Raw genomic sequence first — 22,916 nt, forward strand, 5'->3', positions numbered from 1 at the left:
ACTAACTGCTGTCCCCTTTCAGCTAAAACAGCAACAGTGGCAGCAAAGAAACAAGGAAAATCCCTGGGGCTGAGAAGAGGCAATATTTTGTCTGAGTGGTCAAAAGAGAATTCTGGCACATGACATGAAAAAGGTTTGCCAGAAACACTAGGAAATACCAACTATCAGGAAGAGTGACACTTCTCAAAGGTCCTATATCAAGTTAAAACCTCACTTTTAAGAAATATCACAAGCAGTTTTATATTATATTCAGATGATGTATGTGATGCCGGAAAAATTTTTTAATGAGTGATTAAGAATAAACATTTGCATTTTGTTTCAATTAATATTTTTACTCTGATCCACAAAGTGTTTTAATGAACACAGATTACTCTCAAAAGAAATGCAAGAGTTTAAAATAGTGTCTGGTTTTGCAGACAAATTATGTCCAGCTAATACCAAAAGTTTTTTACATGTCCATTTATAATACAATATAATAAAAACCACCCAGGATTCTAATGCTTGAAATCATAGTCCATAGTGGTTTATAAGAAAGGTTTTAATCTAGCCACCAAACATGTACCAAATTCTCTATAGGCCGCTTTTTAGCATATCTCATTACTTGGTTTTTTGTGAGAACAAGATTTCAATATCAATGGCTAGTTGATAAAATTACGATTTAGCTTTAAACGAGCTAAATTGGTCATCAGTCGTCCCAACCCTAAATCTGTTCTGATTACTTTTACTGCCACTAGATGTCCCCGTTCTCCACACGATTACAATAGGAAAAGTTATTTAGAAACAGTTAAAATACAGTTGAATACAAGCTATGTAAATTATAAATCAATGGTTAAAAATCTCACTGAGTTCACATTTGGCAGAAGTTGTTGTGAAATAGATTACTTCACATAATAGTTTCACATAATAGTTTGAAGAGACTCCAAAACAACAGTCAAAACAGCTACCTACGAACTGAATACCTAAGACTACTGACAAAAGTTCATCAGGGTGTTTTTTTTTTTAAAGTTCCAGGGCATGGTTAAAATACTGATGTGTGGAGAATCTCTGTTATTCAGTAACATGAATTCTATTATTTGAGCATGTGAAAACTATGTAGGATAAAACCTTTGAATGCTTAGACTCCTTTAAAATCTAGGATATCTTTATAAGTAGCCTAATTCATCGGCTTATCTATTAAACACTAATATAAGCATATACAGATAGGCAAACACATATTGTCCAACTGTCAAGTTTCCTCACATCTTCTTTTAATTTCAGGACTTTGGCTTTCACAATAAAACAGTTATAAGGATTCTCATTGCCAGGAGTGAGATTGACTTGATGACTATACGACAGCGATACAAAGAGAGATATGGGAAATCACTCTTTCATGACATTAAAGTAAGTTTTTACACACTTTTGCATATATTCAGCACTGGCACTACACAGACTGTACCAATCCCTACCAGAAAAATACAGAGGGTTAATCTCCATTCATTCAGTTGTTGTTTTTGTTGGTTTGTGGTTTGTTTTTTTTTTTTAAAAAAAAGAGCAATGTATAAAAACAATAGCTATCTTTTCAGTGCTTCAGGCTGGCTGCAGTGAGCAATGAATTCTCAACTCACTCTCATTTTATGTGATTTTTTTCCCTCTCCCCAACAGAAGAAGAAGATATAAACAAGGCAGGAGAGTGTATGCTGAGGAATAGTTTGCATAGTTTCTACACTAATTGGTACCATCTTCTTTCACACTGTCCTGCAAGATTAGGCTGATACCACTTTCGTGAAAAACTGAGATAAAAATCTGGTTTTACCCTTGCGCTTTGGTAGTATCAACCTTCAGAAAAACTATTCCTCTTGTACTGTTGCTCCATATCATAGAACAAAACTCTGACACTGTTTAATAGTACAAAAATTACTCTTGCTAAGACACTTCACCTTTTTGATGTTGCTATAATACAACTGTAAGACATGCAGCAACTGTAAGAAATTGCTCACAATTTTTTGGTTTTGAACTTGACAAGTATTAAACAGGTTTGATCCAACTTTCAAAGGTAGATTGTTTCTAGGTGCCCAAGCAACCAAAGCCCAAAGTATGTGAAATTTTAAAAATCTTGGCCTAGAATCCTTAGGAAAACACTGTAATATTTTACAAAGCCTTACAACATCAGTCTAGTCCTTGTCCCACACCAAGAGATGAAAAATTAAGAAAACATATAGTCACAGAAATGTTTCTTTTTTTCTTGCAGCATTTTGCTTCAGGGCATTATGAGAGTGCTTTACTTGCTATCTGTGCTGGTGATGCTGAAGATTATTAAGGAAGAAGCTGAACTTTGAAGGCTGTATAAATCTATTTTAAATAGAAATTGAAGCTATACACAATACACTAAGAGATCCCTATTCTATGTAAAAGAACAGAAAAATCAGTGCTATACATTTGCTAATATTAAATCTTTCTTGAGACATGAGAAAAAGTTGTCAGGAACGTGGTTTTATACCTAGTTCTAATTAATAATTCTGTTTCTATGATTAATGTAAATTAATGAAGCAAGTGGTAAAATAACTCCATGTAAGCATATGTTTATCATTTAGTCTTGCAACATCCCAAACATTAGACAATAGGCTATAGAAGAACCTATTCCGTTCCACACTGGAGAAAAAAAATGTTTTGCTTTATTTACCTCTAGCAGCATGATTTCTTCCTTTAAGTAATTTTTTTCCTTTTCTTTCCCACTTCTTATACCTCATTTTATGCTCTTGAACAATATTGTTTTAGTTACTATCAAACTAAGCATCTGCCCCAGTCTATTATCATTCACTCACCGAAGAGTGCTTTTGTATTCTCCTTCATTTAGCCAACATACTTAATGGCATTTCCCTTTTTCCATTTGAAACGAAAGAAAAAATTAGAATCAAGTATCCCAAATCATTCTTGACTTAGTGCCATGCACTGGAAACCCCTGGAAGATGAAGCACTACGTTGCTTTGAGCGTAGAAGTTCCAGAGGATTAAACTCTGAAATTCCACTTCAGCCTCTCTCATTTGAATCTTTAATTGAATCTTGACCCCCAGAGCACTGAGGCATTTCCAGGATGCCCTGGATGGCGCAGTTCGGGAGCTGGCTAGTACCGCACCTCCAAAACAGGCTGAAGGATGCAGCGCTCCTCAGAATACCAGCGAGTGCAGTCTGACAACATCTGGTGCCAACAGCTCGCACCGCAAGGAGGAAAGGCGGCAGAGCCCAGCCTCAAGTCCTCGCAGGAACACTTGGCACTGCTTTTGAATACCTTGAGTGTATTCAGTGCAGCCTGTCAATGAGACTTTTCCGCCCCATGCGTTTGTACCTTCTGTCAGTCTCTTACGTAAACAGACAGAAGTGAGGAAAAATGCAGTAACACTCACTGAAATAACTATCCTTTGTTTTTATCCTGCAGCTAAATGGTTTCCAACTTGACACAGACATTTGATTTCTTTTTTCAATAGGTACTTTCTGCAAGCATAGCTCAGTATGACTGAATAAAGCACTACTATAAAAACATAGGAATACGTGTTTGCTTTTATGCTGTTTGCACCTGTCCCTTCCCCCAGTCTCTGAAAATAATGTTATTTTCAGCATATCATGCCCTTTTTTTGCCAACACTGACTTTATGTTACAAATCTGTGGAATTCCAAATAAAATTTCAATTTAGTGCCTCTTGAGTTTGACACAGTTCAAAATGTTTCAGGTGGCTAACGTAATTGCCAAGCCAGAACTTTAGAAGGAACGGCTCTGGGAGGAAAAATAAACTGAGAACAAAAGCGAGAGCGAGACGAGCGCTATGCCAGTTTGTCAGCGTTAACAAAACCCTAAGCTGAAATTCGATGACGATTTTGCAACTCTAAGTTAGCGGTAGTTAATGCCAGCCGTACCTCAGCGCTGCGGAGTGACTTCGCTTTAACGCCGCACACTGGCGGGCAGGCACGGGGCCGCCTCTCCCGACCGCAAACGCCTCGTCCCGCGGTGCGCCCCGCAGACGGGCCTCCCGAGGCCGGCCCTCCCGGCGCGCAGAGCGGGAATCCCGCGGAGCGCCCCTCATGACACGGCGGCGGCGCTAGGACCCGGCAGCCCTCCTGGGGTGCTGCCGCACGCTCGCGGGGCGGGGGACTGGTCCAGCATGCCCCGCCCCGCGCCGCCAGGCCGCCTCTCACGCACGCACGTCACCGCCCCACACCCTCTCCTCCTGTTCTGACTGGAAAGCGGCAGTGTCGATCTCGCGCCTCCCCCAATCGCCACCGCCTCCTTGCTCCTCCCCTTGGCTGCCGGGTTCCACTTCCTGGGAAGTTGGCGGTTGGAGTTGGGAGCTCGCGGGCTGTCCGATTCCTTTGCCGGGGCCCCTCAGCGGCGGGGCTCGCTACTGCTGAAGCTGCCGCCGTGCTGGAGGCGGCGGGGCAGCGGGGCTCGCCGGGGCCGCCCGCCCGGCCCGCCTGCCAGCCGGGACCGGGTTCGCTGCAGCAGGAGCGGCGGGCCCGGCCGCCCGCCTGCTTGTCGCAGATGGAGGCCAGCCTGACGTGCGCCGTGTGCCTGTCCCTCTTCGAGGAGCCGGTGACGCTGCCCCTCTGCTCGCACAACTTCTGCCGGGACTGCGTGCTGGAGTGCCTGGCCTCGGCCGAGGCCGCCCGCCTGCAGCAGCGGGGCCAGGGCCCGGCCCGCCTCTCCCGGGGGGTGCCGGGGCCGGGCGCTGGGGGCGGCGGGGCGGCCGGCGCCCGTGTGTCGTGCCCGCTGTGCAGGAAGCTCTGCCCGCTGCCCCGCGGCGGCGCCGCCGCCCTGCCCGTCAACACCACCCTGGCAGAGGTGGTCAAGCTGTACCGCTCCGGCACGGCCCGGGCAGGGGAGGCCGAGCAGGGGCCGGGGCCCGGCCCGCTGGCGCTTGGGGGAACCTGCCAGAAGCACCCCAGCCGGCTGGTGCAGCTCTACTGCCGCATGTGCCGCCAGGCGGGGTGCGGGCAGTGTGTCTCTGAGGAGCACCAGGGCATCTTCCACTCCGTCAACCTCATAGACACGGTGTACCAGGAGGAAAAAGTAAGCGCGGCGCTCCCCTCCGCGGCAGGGCTCCGGCTGGGGGCCGGGCTGTCCCACGGGGGACCCGGCCCGCCTTGCCTTTACTCGGAGGGGCAGGGGAGAAGGCAGCCTGGTGGGCAGGCACACGAGAGGCGGCGGGGGAGGGGTATGCTGCTTGGCAGCAGGAGTCGGGGTTTGTTTGGGGACCACCGGGGTGTGCCATCCGCCGCTGCCCTCAGCCTTCATCCACCGCGTACGGGGGACCAGGCGATATTGCGGTATCAGCAGATCTGAACCCAATTTCCAAAGCACCTGAAGGGTTGGATGGTTTGTGTTTTGTTTTTTTTTTTTTAAAGAAAAAGTACAGAGACTTGTAGTTTTTGCTGGAAAAACCCCACTGATGCTGAGTGTTTATTGTATGTCTGCATCCAGATTTTCCAAGTTCAGGAAGATGCTAGTCCTAATAACAAAAAAAAAACCAAACCACCAAACAAACCCTGCCCACAGATGTTTTGTTCACAGGCTCCCTGAGCTAGCATAGGTAATTTGGATCATAGGTAATTTGGGTCATAGATAATTACATATTTAGAAAGAGATGGTTTAGGTAAGTAATAATTTAATAAATGTGAAGCCAAAATGTGTTCCTGTTTACATGAAGAAAGCAACTGCCTGGCCTAATGTTTGGCTTGTTGTAGCGGTGGTAGTTGTGATTTTTGCCAAAATAGCTATTGTTGGGGTAGAATAAGCTTTTTGTGCCCTATGCAAATTAGGTACAGGATGGCAAGTCGTGCAGCAGTACTCCTGTGCAGTAATTGAAACGACTGCAGGGCAATGATGAAGAGATAGATATAAATGTTTAAGTACAGCACTGACTCTTCTTGAAGCGAAAAGTTCTTTTGCACCGATTTCCCTCCTGCCTCTCCGATCACCAATTGCGTGTCACTTTGGAAACCAGGGGAAAACAGTCTTTGCACTAGACTTTCTCTGTAAAACTTAGTGATAATGTAGTGAGGTAAAGGAGGAAAAACCAGTGATAATCTTAGTTTAAAACTAAACAGAAATAACTCGGTTATGGACAGCTTTCTGTTTTGTTAGTGTGAGGCTTTAAAAAAACAATATCATACAGTTGCTTGTCAAACTGGAGTAACAGTATTAAAAGTTATGTAGCTATCCTAGCAACATGCATTGTAGGTGAGCTTAAAAACATTACTTTAAGAGAGAAATAGCAAAAGAAAGTTTGTGTACTGATCCAGGAAAGCAATAAATAATATTAAGTGATGTTTTGAGTCACAAGCTATGTTTAATATGTTGCACAGAACATCCCATGATGTGATTCTAGATTAAATAAATACATTTCAGTGGTTATGGAGTGGATAAATTAATTATAAGTGTTTCAATTGTCTTGCAGTTAACCTTCTTCAGCAGTCTGAAAAAAATGAGAATACTAAATGAAAAGCTCATGAATGAGATCTCAAGTCAACCGAATGATACAGATGTGAGTTACAGATGCTGGATATTTTATATATATATATGTGTGTGTTCGTGTGTATATATATGTCTTTGTTTCTTTTCTCATGATAGGCTAATCACAACATGGAGCATACTGGTGCTTCTTGTGGCATAGATATGCTCTGAGCTTACATAGGGAAGCGACTCTAGATGTTGCTACTGCATTTTTGTCTGGTTTTATGTTCTTGTGCTTCTAGATGGTGCTGAACAATGATGCAGAGATAATTGCACTGGAATTTGGAGAAATTTTCAAAACTCTGGAAATGAAGAAACGGCAATTGCTAGAAGATGTTGAAAATCAAAGAAGTAAAAAAGAGAAAGAGTTTCAGATTTGGAAGAAAATGAAGGAAACTCACAAGAAGACCATTGAGAATTTTTTGAAGGATTGTGAAAAGCTTGTCCACGAGTGCGATCCTCAGCGTTTCCTGGAGGTGATGGCTGCCTTTTTGTTATTATTTGATATCATTTGTATAATGAACCTCAGGTGCCATACAGAGCCTGCCATATTGTAGATTACGATTCTGTTAATGACTGGATAAGGAAAAACACGTTCAACAAATGAAAAATACAAGACTAAAATTATTTAACACTTCATACTTCTTATAACAGTGCTTTTTGTTTTAGAAGAGTTTGAAAAGCTTTCTTTGCAGCTTATCAGTGATATTTAGTGATTTTGGTAGACATTTATTTCCTTCACTGAAAACTAATGAAACTAACATTGACCGTGTAGCTGTTGCTGTAACACTTGCTATGCCATGCTACCAGCTGGGAAAGTAACCCACCTTGATGCTGGGGAGTTATTTACTAGTACTGCCTTCAAAATTGTTGCACATTTATTTGCTTTTTCATATTTGCTTTCAAATGCTTTGTGTATTAAGCACTTCCATTGCATTTTTAAACTTGCAAGACATTAAAAATGCTTTTTGGGGAAACATTGGAGCCAGAACCGGTAACTTCTCTCTGCTGCACAGTGGAGTACCATGCTGGAATACCTGACCTAAGGTGATTATACTGATTTTAAAACCTGCTGTAAACTTTGCACTGAGGTGCGCAATGGAGATAAGCTAGCTTTGAATAGGCTAATTTAGGTACTTCTGATATACGCTATATTGTGTAGTGTATACACTACTGTATACAAGACCCTGAAAGTCTTCCTTGTAGGGTTTAAGGGATCTGCAGAGAAAAGCTGTTTGTGATCTAGCGATAAATGCTAGAGGAACCCAAGACACAAGCTTAATCTTCAAGTGTTAACTAAGCTACTGTAAAACTTTTCATCTCGTTTGTCAACACTGGCTGCAGTTGTGTGGAGTTTCAGCAGATGGTAGATATAGGGTCAAGTACTTAATTTTGTGTTTTCTTTAACTTCAAGGCTTAAGCTTTCCTAAGCAACCACGGCATATTGCTGTTTTCTGCAATGGGTCTTTTTGCTGCCTTCAGATAAATGAGAAGCTAAGAAGGTACTTAGAGTACGAAGTTTCTGGTAACAACTTGTTAAGGGAAATGTCACTTTTACCCAAAGTGAAAGCGACTCCCACTTTCGAAAGAAATATTCTGGCTTCAGTGATTAGTATGCTTTAAACTTAGCACCTTCCCGCCTGCCCCCCATAACAGTACACAACTCATTTCAGCGAGGTGGGTTTCTCTTGCTGTTTTGAGATTCAGCACAGTGGGATCACCTGGTTTTTACACAGAAGCAGCTAGTCTATAATCCAGTCAGATTTTTACTTTTCGTGACCCATTCTTTGGGCAGTGTCGCTTGATTACAGCACAATGCACTTCATACTGCCACTGTCTGGCTGATTTAAAACTAAAAGACAGCACTTCTTATTTTATTAACCCCAGTGTAATAGCATCTTGAGATCTTCCCTCACCAAGAAATACAACACAGTCTTTCATTTGAATGTTTACCAACATCTGAGATGGATTAGATAACCATATGGGTCATGATTGGCAATGTGAATGCTTTCATTTGGCTCTGAAGGAGTTCTTTTTTTTCTTTTTTTAACATTTGGATGCTCTTTTTTTTCTTCTACTTTTTTGAGTGTTATCAGATTTATTTCCTGTAGTTCTGTGAAATGAGGAAGGGAGTTCAGTCTCTGAAGTATTTTGATAAAGCAATAATCTCCTTCTTTTGAGAGTTGGAGGAACACTCATTCATATCTTAAAAATTCTTGTTTTATTTATAGGTGGCCTGTGGCTTGAATACAAGGTATATATATTTTATTTCATGCTTTATTAGTTCTCTAGTGTAATTTTAAGGTTAAAAACTAAGAAAATAGTTACTTTGAATATGGTCAGATATAGCAACCTAAAATGACAATAGAATTTTGTAATTAAGACATTATAATGCTTTCAGATTTTTGGATGCTCTGTGTCCCAAATTCAAGGAAATGTGTCAAAAATTTTAGTGATGCACCATCTGGGATTCATTATCTCTAATCTTTTGTATTGGCTTCCTGACAAAAACTGAGTGTAGGAATTCATTAATACATGGTGATTGGATATTTTTAGATATCTTGTTTAAACTCAGGAATGCTGAAGCATGTGTGGAGCTTTTAGAGAAATCTTAAAGTCGATGGATGGATGGAGATTCTGCAGTCTTCGTTTTTGTTTGCAGTGCATGTAGCCTGTATATTTAATTATATGTGTTCTATTATATTATAGAATTATATATAGAATATAAATATATAGAATTATTATATTTCTTTCTATATTTGTTTAATGTAATTAAGTCTTAATTATATTTCTTATCACTTTTTAAGCAGTGTTTAAAAAGAATATTGGAAATTGAGGTCTTTAAAATATATTGTGGTTCAGACTAACATTAGCCATGCCTTCTGAAGGAACAGTATAATTTAGATTCAGGTACAGTATACTAAGAAAATTGGGGATGTGTTGATCTTTTCGCTGAACAACGGGCACTACTTCTTGCAGTTTTCATTGTGTATGAAACCTAATTGAAGTGAATTGTCAAGTAGTAAGCTTTAAGAAAAAAATTAGGAAACTTGGCATATTATTGAACACTTTTTTCTGATTTCTTTTCCCTTTTAGTGTTTTCTTTTTAAAATACTTTTTTTTTGTATTAGGCAGGTGTAATTTAGTTGTTGGCATGTGAGCCTTAAGAAAAGTGTTTAAGGTTAGGGTTTTTTCCTTTTCCAGAATGAAAACTCAGCTTGACCTGATGAATATAGCATCCAGCTATGAAAAACCACCAGAGTATACTCAAAAGAAGATGGATATCAAACCTGTAGTTAATGAAATCTTGGCTTTGAGGTTAATGCCCGTTAACGTAGGCATTGTTAAAGGTAGGGAAGAAGAACCTGATGCAGGACGAGATTCAGGAAGTCACTCTAGGAACCTGCAATTTGTGGAACTAATTGCTGATAAACAATCTGCATGGCAAAAGTATTCAAGTGTTCAGAAAGCATCTGAGCAAATTAATGGATAATAAATTCATCAAGGGCTTTAAATGCATTTTAGGAATGTACTTTTTCTAGAAAGTCCCTAGGCTGTATTTTTGGAAGTTGGGGGAAGTGTCATAATTTTCCTATACAACCAGTATAACCGCTGTTAAGTGTGTTGCTGGACTAGGTGGGCATGCGTTGTAGTGTAATATGAATGTTAACTGTGCTCTGATTAAATACTTTTACCTCACAGGAGAAAATGTTAGGTTTTGTATCAGGGCAGGTATTGCCAGGCATTTCGAAAACTTCTTACGCTGGCCTCTTGCCAGAGGTATCACAGAAGTTTTGACAAGCACTAGGGTCTCACTTAGGGCAATATACTTTTGTCCTCACTTGGAATCTGTGTTTAGATGCACAGGAACCTTTCAGTGTTTTCTATATTTAATGTGCTCTCCATCAGTATTCTTGTATTCTTTCTAATAGATCTACCCTCTGGAGGAAATGAGAACTCAACAAAAAATACTCTATTTAAAAATAACATAAAGCAATGGCAGGACCAGAAGAATATACCCAACACATTTCTTGTAAGTTATTGACTGCGGGGCTGTAACACTACTATTTTGTTTATTTTGTGTTAACAAAATGAACTATAATGTCTGCTGCAAAACATTTTTCAGCCTGTAGCAGGACAGGAGGAAGCACTAGCAGATGGTAGCAGGATCTGTACTCGCTTAATGTCAATATCAGAAATGTCAGCATTTCAAAACATGAGTCATGAGGTATGGCTGAACATCTGTTGTAAGTATGGCTAAGTTACTATTTGTTCTGACACAACTTTGTAAATAAGCTTTTGTAATATCTTTCAGTTTTCTTAGTAGAAAGGTACCCTTCCAATTTGAGAATGTCAGTCTGACTAGGTTATTAAGTCTGTCAGGATTTTTACTTTCTTTTTTCTTCAGAAAGTTGGAACTTAATCTTACTACTGACTTCAAGTACTTATTTTTATATTTTAGTGTGGCTGCTTCTTGAGTTACATCTGTAGCTTTCTAATCCAAATAAGCTTCTCTGTTGCCTATCTGAAGAGGAAGTCATCTGCCTGCGTTCTGTTTTCTGAAGATAATATAATTCACTCTTTCTAAGATTACATTCTTGATAATTTGACTTGAAACTGAATCCAATCTCTTCTTTGTTTTGTTTCCAATTATCTGGTCCATAATGACTTGTGTTCTGTTGCCCTCTAGCAGCAATGGAAATCATAAATGGTATAGAGTATACAAAACCTTTTCTTCAGTCTTAGGATTGTATGTGAGTTTTATAACCTTATAACCTTTATAATGTTTTACTTAATGGAATTCTCTGCTGTAATTGTAGGAGTTACGTTACAAATACTATATGGAGCGTCAGAAGCTCACCAATGAGTTCAAGACTCAAACTTTACCTGCAGATAAAAAGTGTAAATTTGTAACTGCTGAGGCTTTGAAGGATAGATCCTTGGGAATTCCTTTTGTGTCTTCACCTACCAAAGCAAATAACACAGATAAAGTAAAAATGGGAACCCTGCAAGGAGCAGATGGCTTTGAGAGAAGCTTTTCTGGAACCAGTAATCACAGCACTCCATCCACAAATATGAGCTTTTCTGAAACAAATGGTGACTTAAAATTACTTCATGAGAGAAGTTCCCAGGAAGTAACCACTCCGGCCTCATCAGAAAACTCTAGAGACTTAGTAATGAAAGAAAAATTGCCAATGCAGGCATCGGCAGTTATTGTCTCCAACGAAATAGACACAAATTCTAGCACTTCCTCGGGCTTAAAACCAGCAGCATCAGTAGCTGTTACTGTTTCAAATTCAGAATTTCTAGGTGTTTCTGCAGAGAGACTTTCTGCTCCACCTTTTGCTTTCAGTGCATGTAACAACTCGTTACCCAGATTTATTAAAGATGCTGGTACATTTTCCTTTAAAAAGAAAGATAGGAAATATGTTTTCCCTCAGTTTTATCTAGGAAAATGTGATCATGTGGATAAAACTGATAACCAGGATGAAAGCAAATTTAGAAAACATGGTCCTGTAACCAAACCCACAGTTTCTGATGCTTCAACCAGTCCTAATTTAGACTCAGCAGAAAACGAGAAGCCAGATTTTTCATTTCCCATTGGCAATTCAGAAAGAGATTCTTTCACAGGATCGGGAGTCAGCAATTCATTTAAGTTTTTACCGTTATCCTCATTTTTTAGCCAATCTGAGAAGCCATCTGACAAAAATATATCATCTCACATGAGAGACAAAACACTTTCTGCGAAGGAAACCGCAGAATATGGTACAGAGAAACCATCTGTCTCAGGGGAACAAAAAGCTGATGCCTCAGAATCCATCACAACTGTAGCTTGCAGTACTTCAGAAACTAATGCTGCAGCTGGGGTGAATGATGTCTCTGAGTCCCCCCTTCTTCCCAGTAATTGTGTATTTTCCTTCAAAAATAACTGTTTTCAGTTGCCTTCACCAGTATTTTCATTTGGAAGTATCATCAGAAATACCTCTGATTCGTTGACTTCCTCTGTGTTCCTATCTGGAAATGGTACCGAAAAAACAGAAAAAGAGAAGGTGAAATCTGACGAAACACCTCTAAGTCTGGGGAAGCCTGTATCTTCAGAGTGTGCAGAGCCTGCTTCTAGACCTAGTCACCCAAAATGTGAAGGCTCATTCTTTCCTATGAAGTTGCCTAAGAAAACTGAAAGTGCAGAAATGCTTGCTGACAGTAGTAATTCTTGCAGCCAGCCTCTATGTCCAGCTGTCCTTCCTGTTAAATATGAGAATGCATCTTCCACTCAGATTTTTGTTACAGCAACAAAACAAGAAACAAAGGTAAAAGATGATGAACGTGAAAGTGTTGCTGAGAACAACTGTTCCTGTCCTAGGAGGGAAGATGAACCTGAGTCTGTACAGTTTGAGAATGCAGCTTGTTCTGTTCCTGGCACATGCAATGATCCGCCCTTAGCGGGTTCTGTGCTTACGGTAAATGAGGCAGGAGGCATGCCAAGTGACAGCGATTCTGACACTGAAGAGCTAAGTCAAACCTCCGTCTCTACTGACACCAGCAGTGCATCGGAATATTTTTTTGTTGCCGAAGACAAAATACCTACTAGAGGAAAATCGGAGACATGAGAGAATGAAATAGAAGATGACTGTACTTACATAAGCTGGAATTAAATAAATGCTACTTAACACATTAAAAAGTGGGGATAACTGTGGTTTTACAGCTGCTGTTCTCCCTGATTCTTGCCAATTGAGGTATCTCTGAAGTTAGAAACATAACTGCTTATCAGCAAGTGCAGTGTACTAAAGTGGTTTTTATACTACAAACACAAACTGAAGAAACAAAAATGTCATGCCTTGTTAAAGACTCAAGCAGGGCGATATATGCTGTATCTTCAAGAATGCAAACCTTCCGAGAAGTGCCACTGGGGTACCACTGGGGTACGTGTGGGTGGTGGGGGACTGAGGCTTCCCAGAAAGCCGGCTGAGTGAGGCCTCAGCAAGAGGAAGCAGTATTTTGTTGTTTTGGTGTAGCAGCGCTTGTGCTAGGGTTAAATCAGTGAGAGAGTAAAGGCAGAGCGTTCATCCTCGCAGGGAGGAGAGCCATGGGGAAGAAGAAGGGATGTTGAAGGGCATTACTGAAAATTGTTTTGCATATTTCCCTTCAGCTGTTTTCTTTTTCAATGACATATTTAATGTATATTGAAGGTACAACTTCTAGTGTACTTTGAATCATTTCTCTTACGCTTTTGAAGTTGAAACACTGCGTCAATATTCTTGTTACACATTGCAGCAGGAGGTCAGCTACGCTTCTGAAATGCTGCCTTTATGAAAAGTAGCCATCACAACTAATTTTCAATTCCTTCTGGCAACAGTTTGAGAATCTGGACTAGGAATCTAGCTTTTAAAACACAAAAATCTCCTTTTAAGAAAGGAAAGCAGCACTTCTTACCGTGAGTATTAGTGATCCAGAACTCATTGAACTTTTAGTCTGTGAAATACAATGCAAAGTGAGGATAAAAATATCTCTTCTAATTTATTAATCATTTTGTTGCATCCAAGAGATAATTGTGCTTTAGCTATTGGAATATAGACAGTAGTATTATTTCACATTACAGCTCCATTTCATTCAGTGATCCCTCCCCAGCAAGAGCTGGTGCCAGATTTTAAACAAATTAATCCTTCATTAGGTAGATAAGTCAAGGGGCAAGTAGTAGATCAGAATGCAGAATGTTTAATATCCCTTCAGAATTTTTCACTGGCAACTAGATAGTCATCTTCAAGGAAAAAAAAATCCAAATTATCTTTGAAACCTCAAGAGAAATATTACTTAAATTTAAATCTCTACAAGGCTTACCAATATACTTACTGTGACAGAATACTTAAAAATACTATTCTTGATTCAGGAAATGTTTACCTAACTTTCATTTAATTTGTCTTAAACTCTTGGCCTCAGTTTTTCTGTGGCAGTGCATACTTCAATTGAATGAGCTGAAAAGTAGTTTCTAGAATTCATAAAACTTACTAATCTTCCCTTTCTGTTTGCATTATAGTAAGGCAGGTGGTGAAAATTCTCTTTATTGTTAGTTTTACAGTTCTTTATGTTCATCTCAAGTCTTACTGTATTTCAGTTTTCTCCTAATAATTGTTCTGCTTTTATCTCTAGGTGTTCTTGTCAGGTTCTTCTGCATGTGTAGGAAAGAAGTGTTAAAAAGTTGTTAAGTTAAATTACTAAAGGACAAAGGCTGAGCGTGATGGTACTGGCAGAGTGTGTCATGGATGGAAGCTGATCTCACTATAATGAAAGCAGGAGAATTAGAACAATTTTAGAGACAAATAAGGCACCTATAAAACTCGTTGCCAGAAGGTTGTAGAAAATGTTTTTCTGCTACAGTGACAAAAAAAAATTCCTAATGAGTTAGGGTTATTCAGAAACCCTACTGAGTTTCTTAAAATTGTTCATTATCAACGTATGTTCTATTAATTTCTATTACAGTGTTTCATGAGTTTGATAAAGTTATACTTTAAAGCAGATACTTCATCTTTTATGGAAAAGACACTATTACAACAAATAAACAGACTACAATACGCTGTTTTTGAAAGCAGAAGTTGTTGATGTGGGGGTTCAACACAGTCCTAGGGCTTTCAAGCATGGAAAGTTGTGTAAGTGCATTATAGCTCAGCATTAGGGTTTTACATGAGAGATAAATGTAAAACATCCTGTTTACCTTACAGTAGGTCACAGTAAAATTACAATCCATGCAGACATTAAATCTGATATTTTCACAATTTGATTTCTTGGTCATTTTGAATTAATCATTTTGTCATCTTTCACTATTGACTCCCTACTAAAAGCCATAACAGGAGTGAGGTGCTTTTTATATATGTTATTAAAAGTGAAATGTAGATTGCTGTTACTAATGTTTCAAGAGATATTACAGTCTTCAGCATATAAAATAAGTACCATGTGATAGACCTAATAAGTTTGGTTTTTACCCAGGATTTCATGCTTACTGGGCAAATAACTGAGAAGCCAATAGGACCAATTCCTGACTTTATTCCTTGGTCAATTTCTTGTTTCTTAGCTAAAAAAATTACTCCATTTATACTGGGAAATATGAACATGAAAAGGCCTAAATAAGGTCACTTCTACCCTAGCTGAGGAACAGTTTTTCAAGATCTATCCACATATGGCATGACTTGCCAGACAGTAGAGAATAATTTGAGTAAATTTTATTCTGGAACACAGTGGTAGGAAACACTGCTTTAACTCTGCTTGCATTTGTCATCATCGTGTTTCAGACATCAAAAAACTGTAAGGAAAAAAGTTTAAGTCAGCTGATGGTAGCGCAGCAGCACTACCTGACTACATCCAGGTTTTCCCCCCAGTATCTCCTAGCAACATGTTGTATGTAGTTTAATGCTGCCTAAGAGATGTCAGGTCAAAGATGTCATCAGTGATCATTTGATCAACACCAGAGCTAACTCAAAGAAATGGGATTCTGAATTGGCCTTAATGCACATTTTGCTTATTTATCAATAGAGAATAACTTATTTCACTACCTTGGTCGTAACTATAAAATTTTGTGTGACAATGAGGACTGTTGTCAACGCCTACCTTTCCTGTGTTATCTAAGCATTAGTTTGTGTGTGTATATTTTTTCAGACAAGTAGACTAAAGTGTACTGTTAAACCGAAGAATTTTCAGGAATAGTATGAAAATACTGCTGAAAACTTTGCTTTTCCCAGAAAAACCCAAGAAAATAGTTAGGAAACCTATTTTACTAAACTCAATAACTGGTATTGCAAGGGACCTCTTGACAAGTATGCTAGAGGTGTCCTGGACCTTTCTGACTCTTCAGTATACAAGAGGTGAAAAATGAAGCAATTCTACATATGTTTGGAATATTTTATTGATCAAACTTGATTGTGCTGATATAAAACCCTATTTATACTTAAAATTTTGTAGTCTAAAACTGCAGACAGGTTTAAAAGATTTTATAATGGTTCATGAAGGTATTACATCATAATTTAATAGAAACCTTGGCAAATAATTAAAACAATTTATCATAATTGCCGAATATCCTTCACAAATGGGCTGGAAGGTTTCAGTGCTGCCCCACTGAGGGGCTAACCTCACCAGCTGTCACAACTGTGACATATGTTCAGCATATTTCTTAGAGCTGTCTTAACATATATATCACTGCCTGGAAAAAAAAGTGCAATTGAGAGATATGTGCAATTACCTAGTTTTGTGATCAGTTAGAAACAATTATTCAGTCGGCATTGGAGTTGCTAAAATGTCAATATGTAAAAGTTAATTCTCTAAAGTAAACGTTGCATTACTAATACTGGCTATTACTACAGCTTTATTATGAAACATATTTGATAACTCAGCCCTAGTCACTTCCTAACTTAAAAGGCAGCTGATCTGTGTGGTAAGAATATTATGTACTGCTGCTCTTCTTTTTTCTTCAGTTTTTTTTTCTTCAAGTAACACTCCTCAGTTTCTCTTCATAGATTTCACCCAGTTGTTGAAATGCCAGTAGAACATTATCGTTTGGATCGTCACACAGTTCACTGAGTGATGTTCTGGGGTTTTTTAAAAAAAAAAAAAAGCATAGTTTAATTTTAAGTTGCTTTAAAGGTGAAATATATTGCATATTAAAAAGCACGAGTTTATCATACCCAATAGACTTAATGAGGAGTGAAAAATCTTTGAGTGCGTAGTAAGCATCTCCTTCATTCAACCTAAAGAAAGAAAAAAATTCAAATGGATATGCACTATAACATACTGTTTCACCTTTAATAAACGCTGCTGTGTAGGTTGGGTAAGGATGCAGCCAGTATATACCATGGCCTCCAACACTGACATACTAGTTCATTAGCATCACCGTAGAGTAACTATAAGCTTAAAATAATTAATAATGCTGTAGATGTACATGTTTCTATAATTATACTAAACATATGAGACTCATGAGTAATATTTGGAGAGGTAATTTAATGTATTAATATCTTGGGAACATGGTTTTAGCTGTTTAGCTTGTGACAAGTTAGTTGTTCAAACTGGAATGCTATACTTGAGACAAATCTGTGGGCTGCATTGAGCAGGAGATAGTGTAAGCTTTGTACAAATGATGAAGACCAACCCTATATTTTGCAAAAGGACCACTGATTACTGAAAAGCATCTTAATAAAGGTCTTGATTCCTAGTAATTAAGAATACCACATTAAAAAAAAGTACAATCAGTATTATGTTGAAAACAATAGAATTATAGAATGGTTTGGGCTGGGAGGGACATATGAAGATCATCTAGCCCAACACACCCTGCTATGGGCAGGGACATCTTTCACTAGGTCAGCTTGGTGAATCAAAAAATTTGTATTTCCTCATCTCTTGATAATGTGGCAGGAGAGTGTAGAAGAAAAGACTGAAACTCCAGTTTTGGAAAATCTAGAGCATAAGTGATTCAGGAGGAAAGAAGAGGAGTGCATGTACCATGGGCTTATACATGGAAGTATGAGATACGGCAGTGGTTGACCAGCTGGGGCACAGAGTTTTTGGTGGGTGGTTGGGGTTTTTTTCTTCAAAGAGAGATGATAGCATGATTGAATTATCAGGACAAGTTGCTAAATACTTAGGAAAGATTAGGAAAAGGGGGAAATACTGAAGCAATACCGATACAAACAGTGAATTACTGGCAAATGTTGCTTTGCTACTGTGAAAGCCAGGTTTCTCTGATGACAGTCTTCCTGAACCAGAAAAGGGTCTGTGTTTTGGATGCTTCTATCTTTTAACACTGATCATGAACTCCTCCTTTAATCAGTTTCTGCCTTTATTATTTGACCAAGCTTTTGACATCTCTCTGCTACTGTGTTACTCTAGATTACTCTCTTGGGCTTCCTCATTTCAGGGACTTTCCTGATTTTTTTCATTGTGAAAAAAACCTTGATTATATATTAAAAAAAAAAACTTCTGAAGAGCCTGTCAAAATGGCTTTGCCACTGAGGTCAAGACTTCCGATTTACAGCACTGTTTTGAATATCTGGCTAACGCTTTACAGCTATTGCCATTGGACTTTAACGTAGTCTATGTTTTAGTCTCATTAAAACCTTCAACTAATCTAATCGTATTTAACAGCTATTCCATCCCTAAGTTCTGGAGGGAGAAGGCTTTAAAACCAAAAAGATGTACTTGTGTACCATATTGAAAACAATGCTGCTGTTTAACTGTATTAAAAATGGCAGTGCGTACCAGTTATCAGTTGTCAGTGCAATCAAGGAACCATGCTTATAGAAGTCCAGTGCATATGCATTGAGTGGCCGCCTCCTTCCTTGATTATCATACTTGTTCAAATAAAGTAGGGGGCAGTTTGTGATATTAATTCCAAGGGAACGTAACACAGCCTAAAAAAAAAAAAAAAAGTCGCATAGCTACTGTGGTTTTGTTTATATGCCTATTTTGTCAAACCTACACTTTTAGAGCCACAGCTGGAAAGTTCCACACTTCTAATCCTGGACCACTCCAAAAATCTGCACAAGTACATGTAGGCTGTAGCCACAGGAGGGAGTTTGCCAGTAAAGTGACTTATGCTGCCAGTGTAGCTCTGGGAGGTTCTGAGTAATTTAAAAGTTTGACTGGGTCGCTGGATTTCTCTTGAGTTTTAGATGAGGATTTTTCCATGTGCACAGATCACGTATTTGGACTCTCACTGATGCTTTGAATGTGTTCATCAACCTTAAGCATGGAACGTTTTAAGGACAAAGGTGACTTTCAAATCCCCAGTTGTAGGAATTTAATTTTTTCTGTTACAGAATTATGAGTCATGTGATAATTCCCTAATGCTACAAAGCCATGTAGAAGACCACAGGAAGATGCAAGCTGTAAACATGTTGATGTTTGTTACAGTTAAGCTGATTCATATGCTAACATAATCACTGAAATCCTAGGTAAGAAGCAAATGATCAAGGCAATAATGCATCCTTTTGCTAGGATCCTTGAGACTAATCTGTGATTGATTTAACAAAAAAATAAACTCCTGACATGGAGAAAACCATGGGATATGGTTTGAATCTGAAATTTTAGAGTAATTTACTTGTCTCAAGGGTCTCAAGGAACACAGCCCTTGTAAGAAAGCAAACTATTTACAGATTTTTTTTTCCTTACAGCCATCTGTTCCGTTTCATGCACTGTGATAAAGCAGTGCTACTCAGTGCTGATTTTTTTTGAGACCTTTCAAATTGTTTCTCCTGAAGGGTGGCACTTGTACATAGCGCTATCATATTACACAGAGGCAAGAAGATTGTAATAATTGTTTTTATTGAACGGTGATAAAATTCTGCCCCCATGAAAAAATAACTTACTTTATTAACGATCTCCCCGTGAAATAGGTCGTTGTCAACCACTCCAGATAAACATGCGAAAGGTGAGATGGCAGATATGCGTTTGGTGTTGTCCGTTAAATAAGATGCTAGTTCAGAGCCATGCCAATTCTTAGATGTAAAATCTAGACAAGAAGTATGAAATACAACATAAGCTATGCAGACACAAGCTCCCTGTCAGCAATCTAGTTTAAAAGCAAGAAATTTTCAGTTCAGCAGATAATGATAGGAAATAGAGTTAATCATCTAAACTTAAATCCTTCTTGACAGATGTTTCTTTTGTTCATAAGAACCTCTACGCAACTGATTATAGTAAGGAACGCACGTTATTTTTAGAGGAGCTAGGTAATGGGACAGTGGTATATTACATTCCTTTTATACCCCTCTTCTAGGAAGTAACATGAGATTATGTAGTAGTTAAATATTTTTCACCCAATGGCAATCCATGTTGCTTGGTAATTTTATAGTCATGCCTTTTCATATTGCTTTGGTTATTGGGCATCATTTATTGGCATAAGTAACTTTGTTGATGTAACAAATGGTGCAATGTTCTTTAACTGCTACTTCAATCTTGAGGCTGTTCCAGATGATGAAAACCTAACCTTTGTAAGACTCTGAAAGCAATTCAAGTATCACCGTGATTTGAGGATCTGCAAATGCATTGATGATTAGATAAAAAGGCTTTTATTCAATAATTACACTTAATTTTTTTTCCTTTTATAAAAAAGACCCTTTGATTTTTATTTCCTCTACAAAATAATAAAAGAATAGCAACTAAAATTGTCCTTTTCCTGTACAAAACTTCTACCATATACAGTAAAATGTATTATTATTATATTAGAATATTATATATTATTGTAATAGATGATTATTAAGAATTAGCCTAACTTCCCTAATACAATCCATTTCACAAATTATGAATATGCATTAATTTTTCACTTCCTACCTGTCTTTGACAGTGGAAGTCTGTATTCTTGCTCAATATCTGCCAGCTTGGCAGTTGTCAGAAGAAAATGAGCAAAATTTTCCTCCACTTTGGTGTTGTACTCATTTACAGCAGCTGCAAAGTCTTCTGGCAGATCTTCTAGAAAGACCTGAAATAACATGCAGTTTATTGCTTAATTAGTGTAATTTCTCCAAAACTGTCAGTTCTACATTGGTGCATACATAAAGTATTAGTAGACATAGCGTATTTGTGGAAAGAGTACAGCTCCAAACTTTACCCAACTCATCAGACTGCCTGGCCATCTAAAATTAATAGATCTTAAAGATGAACATGAATTTCATGCAGAAAAAGGCATGGAAGATAAACAGCAAGTACAAAATCCCTAGATTTTTACTCGCAGACCGCTTGGCGAACAGCTCTATTAAAGATGTTTCAGGTAGCTAAGAAGGGACTTTTGAAGGGCTGCCTTTCCCAGATCTTGTTTTGCGTATCTTGATGTTCAACAAGATGAACCAACGTGTCAGACTGATGCTTTGCTGCCGTTAGCCACAACAGTCCTGTAATCCCTCCTACGTGACTAGCCACTTTTCAGGAATAACGTTTTTCCTCTGGGTACGCTTGCTGGAAACTGGCCACATAAGCATCTTCATCTGGAAGATGTTTCCTTTGTTGTTCCAGCCATAGCACAACTATGTCCTGGTTTTGGCTGGGATAGAGTTAATTTTCTTCCTAGTAGCTAGTATGGGGTTATGTTTTGGATTTGTGCTGAAACCAGTCCTCCAAAAGTTTAAGGCTTTGCATAGAAGAGACAATAGCAGCACATTACAAATGTTTCACTTTCTGCCTGTACCCATGGTGTGTTAACTTTGTGCATAACTAATGTTAAAGATCATCCTACTAATATCGTCCTGTTTGGGGAAAAAGCCTTAAGCCTACAGTGTCAGGTACCACAGAGCATGCTGGTGTCCTTCTGGGTCACTGGTATGTGTCAAAAAAAGCTACGGCTCCTTAGACAGAGACAAAATTCTGGCAGAACAAGGAGAAGAAAGTAGATTGCCATTTGGGGAAGAGATGCTTGGTTGTACTGTATCAGGAAATGCTGCACTGTTTATACTTTTGCATTTTGCAATATCATGACAGTAACTATATAATCTTCTGTCATCACTAAAACATACTTGAATAATCTGGTACTTTTCATTCAACCTGGCAGTCAACTGCTGCTTCTGTGCTTAAATCACGACTTCTTTATTTTAATCCAGTGAGTATTTTCTTAATTTTTCTAGTTACTTGTGTCTATGTGGCAAGGTGTTGGGGTGGGGAGGGCACACAGTTCAGGGCTGGCTGCTGCGAGAAGAGGCCAAGGGCTGCCACATGACAGACACAGCCAGCTCCAATGGCCCCACCACAGGACAGTGCTGAGCCCATTAAGCACCTCTGTGAAAACTTACTTCAGAAAGGACAAAAATGTCACACAGGCAGAGTGAGAAGCAGCAATGTGAACACCAAGAACAGAGAAGGAGGGAGGGGAGGTGCTCCAGGTGATGAAGCGGAGATGCCCCTGCAGCCTGCAGAAGAGACCACAGTGGAGCAGAGATTTCCCTGTAGCCCTGTCAGCAGAGATGGCCATGCTGGCACAGATATCCATACTGCAGCCCATAAAGGTCCCCACACCAGAGCAGCTGGATGTTTCCTGAAAGAACTACAGCCCATGGAGTGCCCACACTAGGGTAGGTTTATCCTGAAGGACCGCAGCCCGCGGAGAGGACTCATACTGGAGCAGGGGTGACGTAGGAGGAGGAGGAAAGAACAACAGCAAGCTGTTAAGAATCAATCACAACAACTCATTTCTCATCAGCCCTGCACTGCTTGGGGTGGGGGATAGGTAAAGGAGTTGGGAATGAAGGAGTAAAGTTGAGCCTGGGGAAGGGGGTGGTGGGGGTGTTGAAATCTTTATTTTTTGTTTCTCACTACTAAAATCTATTTTAATTGGCAACAAATTAATTTAATTTTCTACAAGATGAGGCTGTTTTGCCCATGATCACAAGCAGTAAGCAGCCTCCCTGTTTTTGTCTCAACCCACAAGCATTTCCATCCTATTTTCTCCCCTATCCTGTCGAGATGGAGAG

At 39.2% G+C, this 22,916-nt stretch overlaps 3 protein-coding genes across 7 annotated transcripts in view; 2 read left to right on the forward strand and 1 right to left on the reverse strand.

The window, feature by feature from the left end:
- The window catches only part of ANXA10 (annexin A10), a 30,703-nt gene extending 26,919 nt beyond the window's left edge, over nt 1-3,784 (forward strand). For 2 of the 3 annotated variants that reach the window (XM_075091081.1, XM_075091083.1), the window contains exons 11-12: nt 1,258-1,380; nt 2,228-3,784. In XM_075091081.1, coding sequence (XP_074947182.1) covers nt 1,258-1,380; nt 2,228-2,296 — 192 coding nt within the window. In that variant the 3' untranslated portion in view covers nt 2,297-3,784. The remainder of the gene's footprint in view (nt 1-1,257; nt 1,381-2,227) is intronic. The other variant, XM_075091084.1, reaches the window with a different exon arrangement.
- Nucleotides 3,785-4,265: 481 nt separating this feature from the next.
- On the forward strand, nt 4,266-15,256 carry LOC142056395 (uncharacterized). Its single transcript, XM_075091080.1, has 8 exons — nt 4,266-5,037; nt 6,425-6,511; nt 6,723-6,956; nt 8,712-8,734; nt 9,685-9,830; nt 10,413-10,513; nt 10,607-10,708; nt 11,301-15,256. Exons 1-8 carry the CDS (start codon nt 4,510-4,512, stop codon nt 13,089-13,091), a joined length of 3,012 nt encoding a protein of 1,003 aa, XP_074947181.1. The 5' UTR covers nt 4,266-4,509; the 3' UTR covers nt 13,092-15,256.
- LOC142056394 (putative ATP-dependent RNA helicase DDX60) overlaps nt 15,195-22,916 on the reverse strand; it is a 50,469-nt gene continuing 42,747 nt past the window's right edge. The window contains exons 35-39 of one of the 3 annotated variants that reach the window (XM_075091079.1): nt 20,791-20,938; nt 19,827-19,969; nt 18,718-18,869; nt 17,151-17,213; nt 15,195-17,054 (exon numbers count right to left, since the gene is read on the reverse strand). In XM_075091079.1, coding sequence (XP_074947180.1) covers nt 16,952-17,054; nt 17,151-17,213; nt 18,718-18,869; nt 19,827-19,969; nt 20,791-20,938 — 609 coding nt within the window. In that variant the 3' untranslated portion in view covers nt 15,195-16,951. Of the gene's footprint in view, nt 17,214-18,717; nt 18,870-19,826; nt 19,970-20,790; nt 20,939-22,916 lie in introns of all 3 variants that reach the window. The other 2 variants (XM_075091077.1, XR_012660316.1) reach the window with 2 other exon arrangements.

Source organism: Phalacrocorax aristotelis, chromosome 4 (genome assembly GCF_949628215.1).
Source record: "Phalacrocorax aristotelis chromosome 4, bGulAri2.1, whole genome shotgun sequence".
NCBI lineage: Eukaryota > Metazoa > Chordata > Aves > Suliformes > Phalacrocoracidae > Phalacrocorax > Phalacrocorax aristotelis.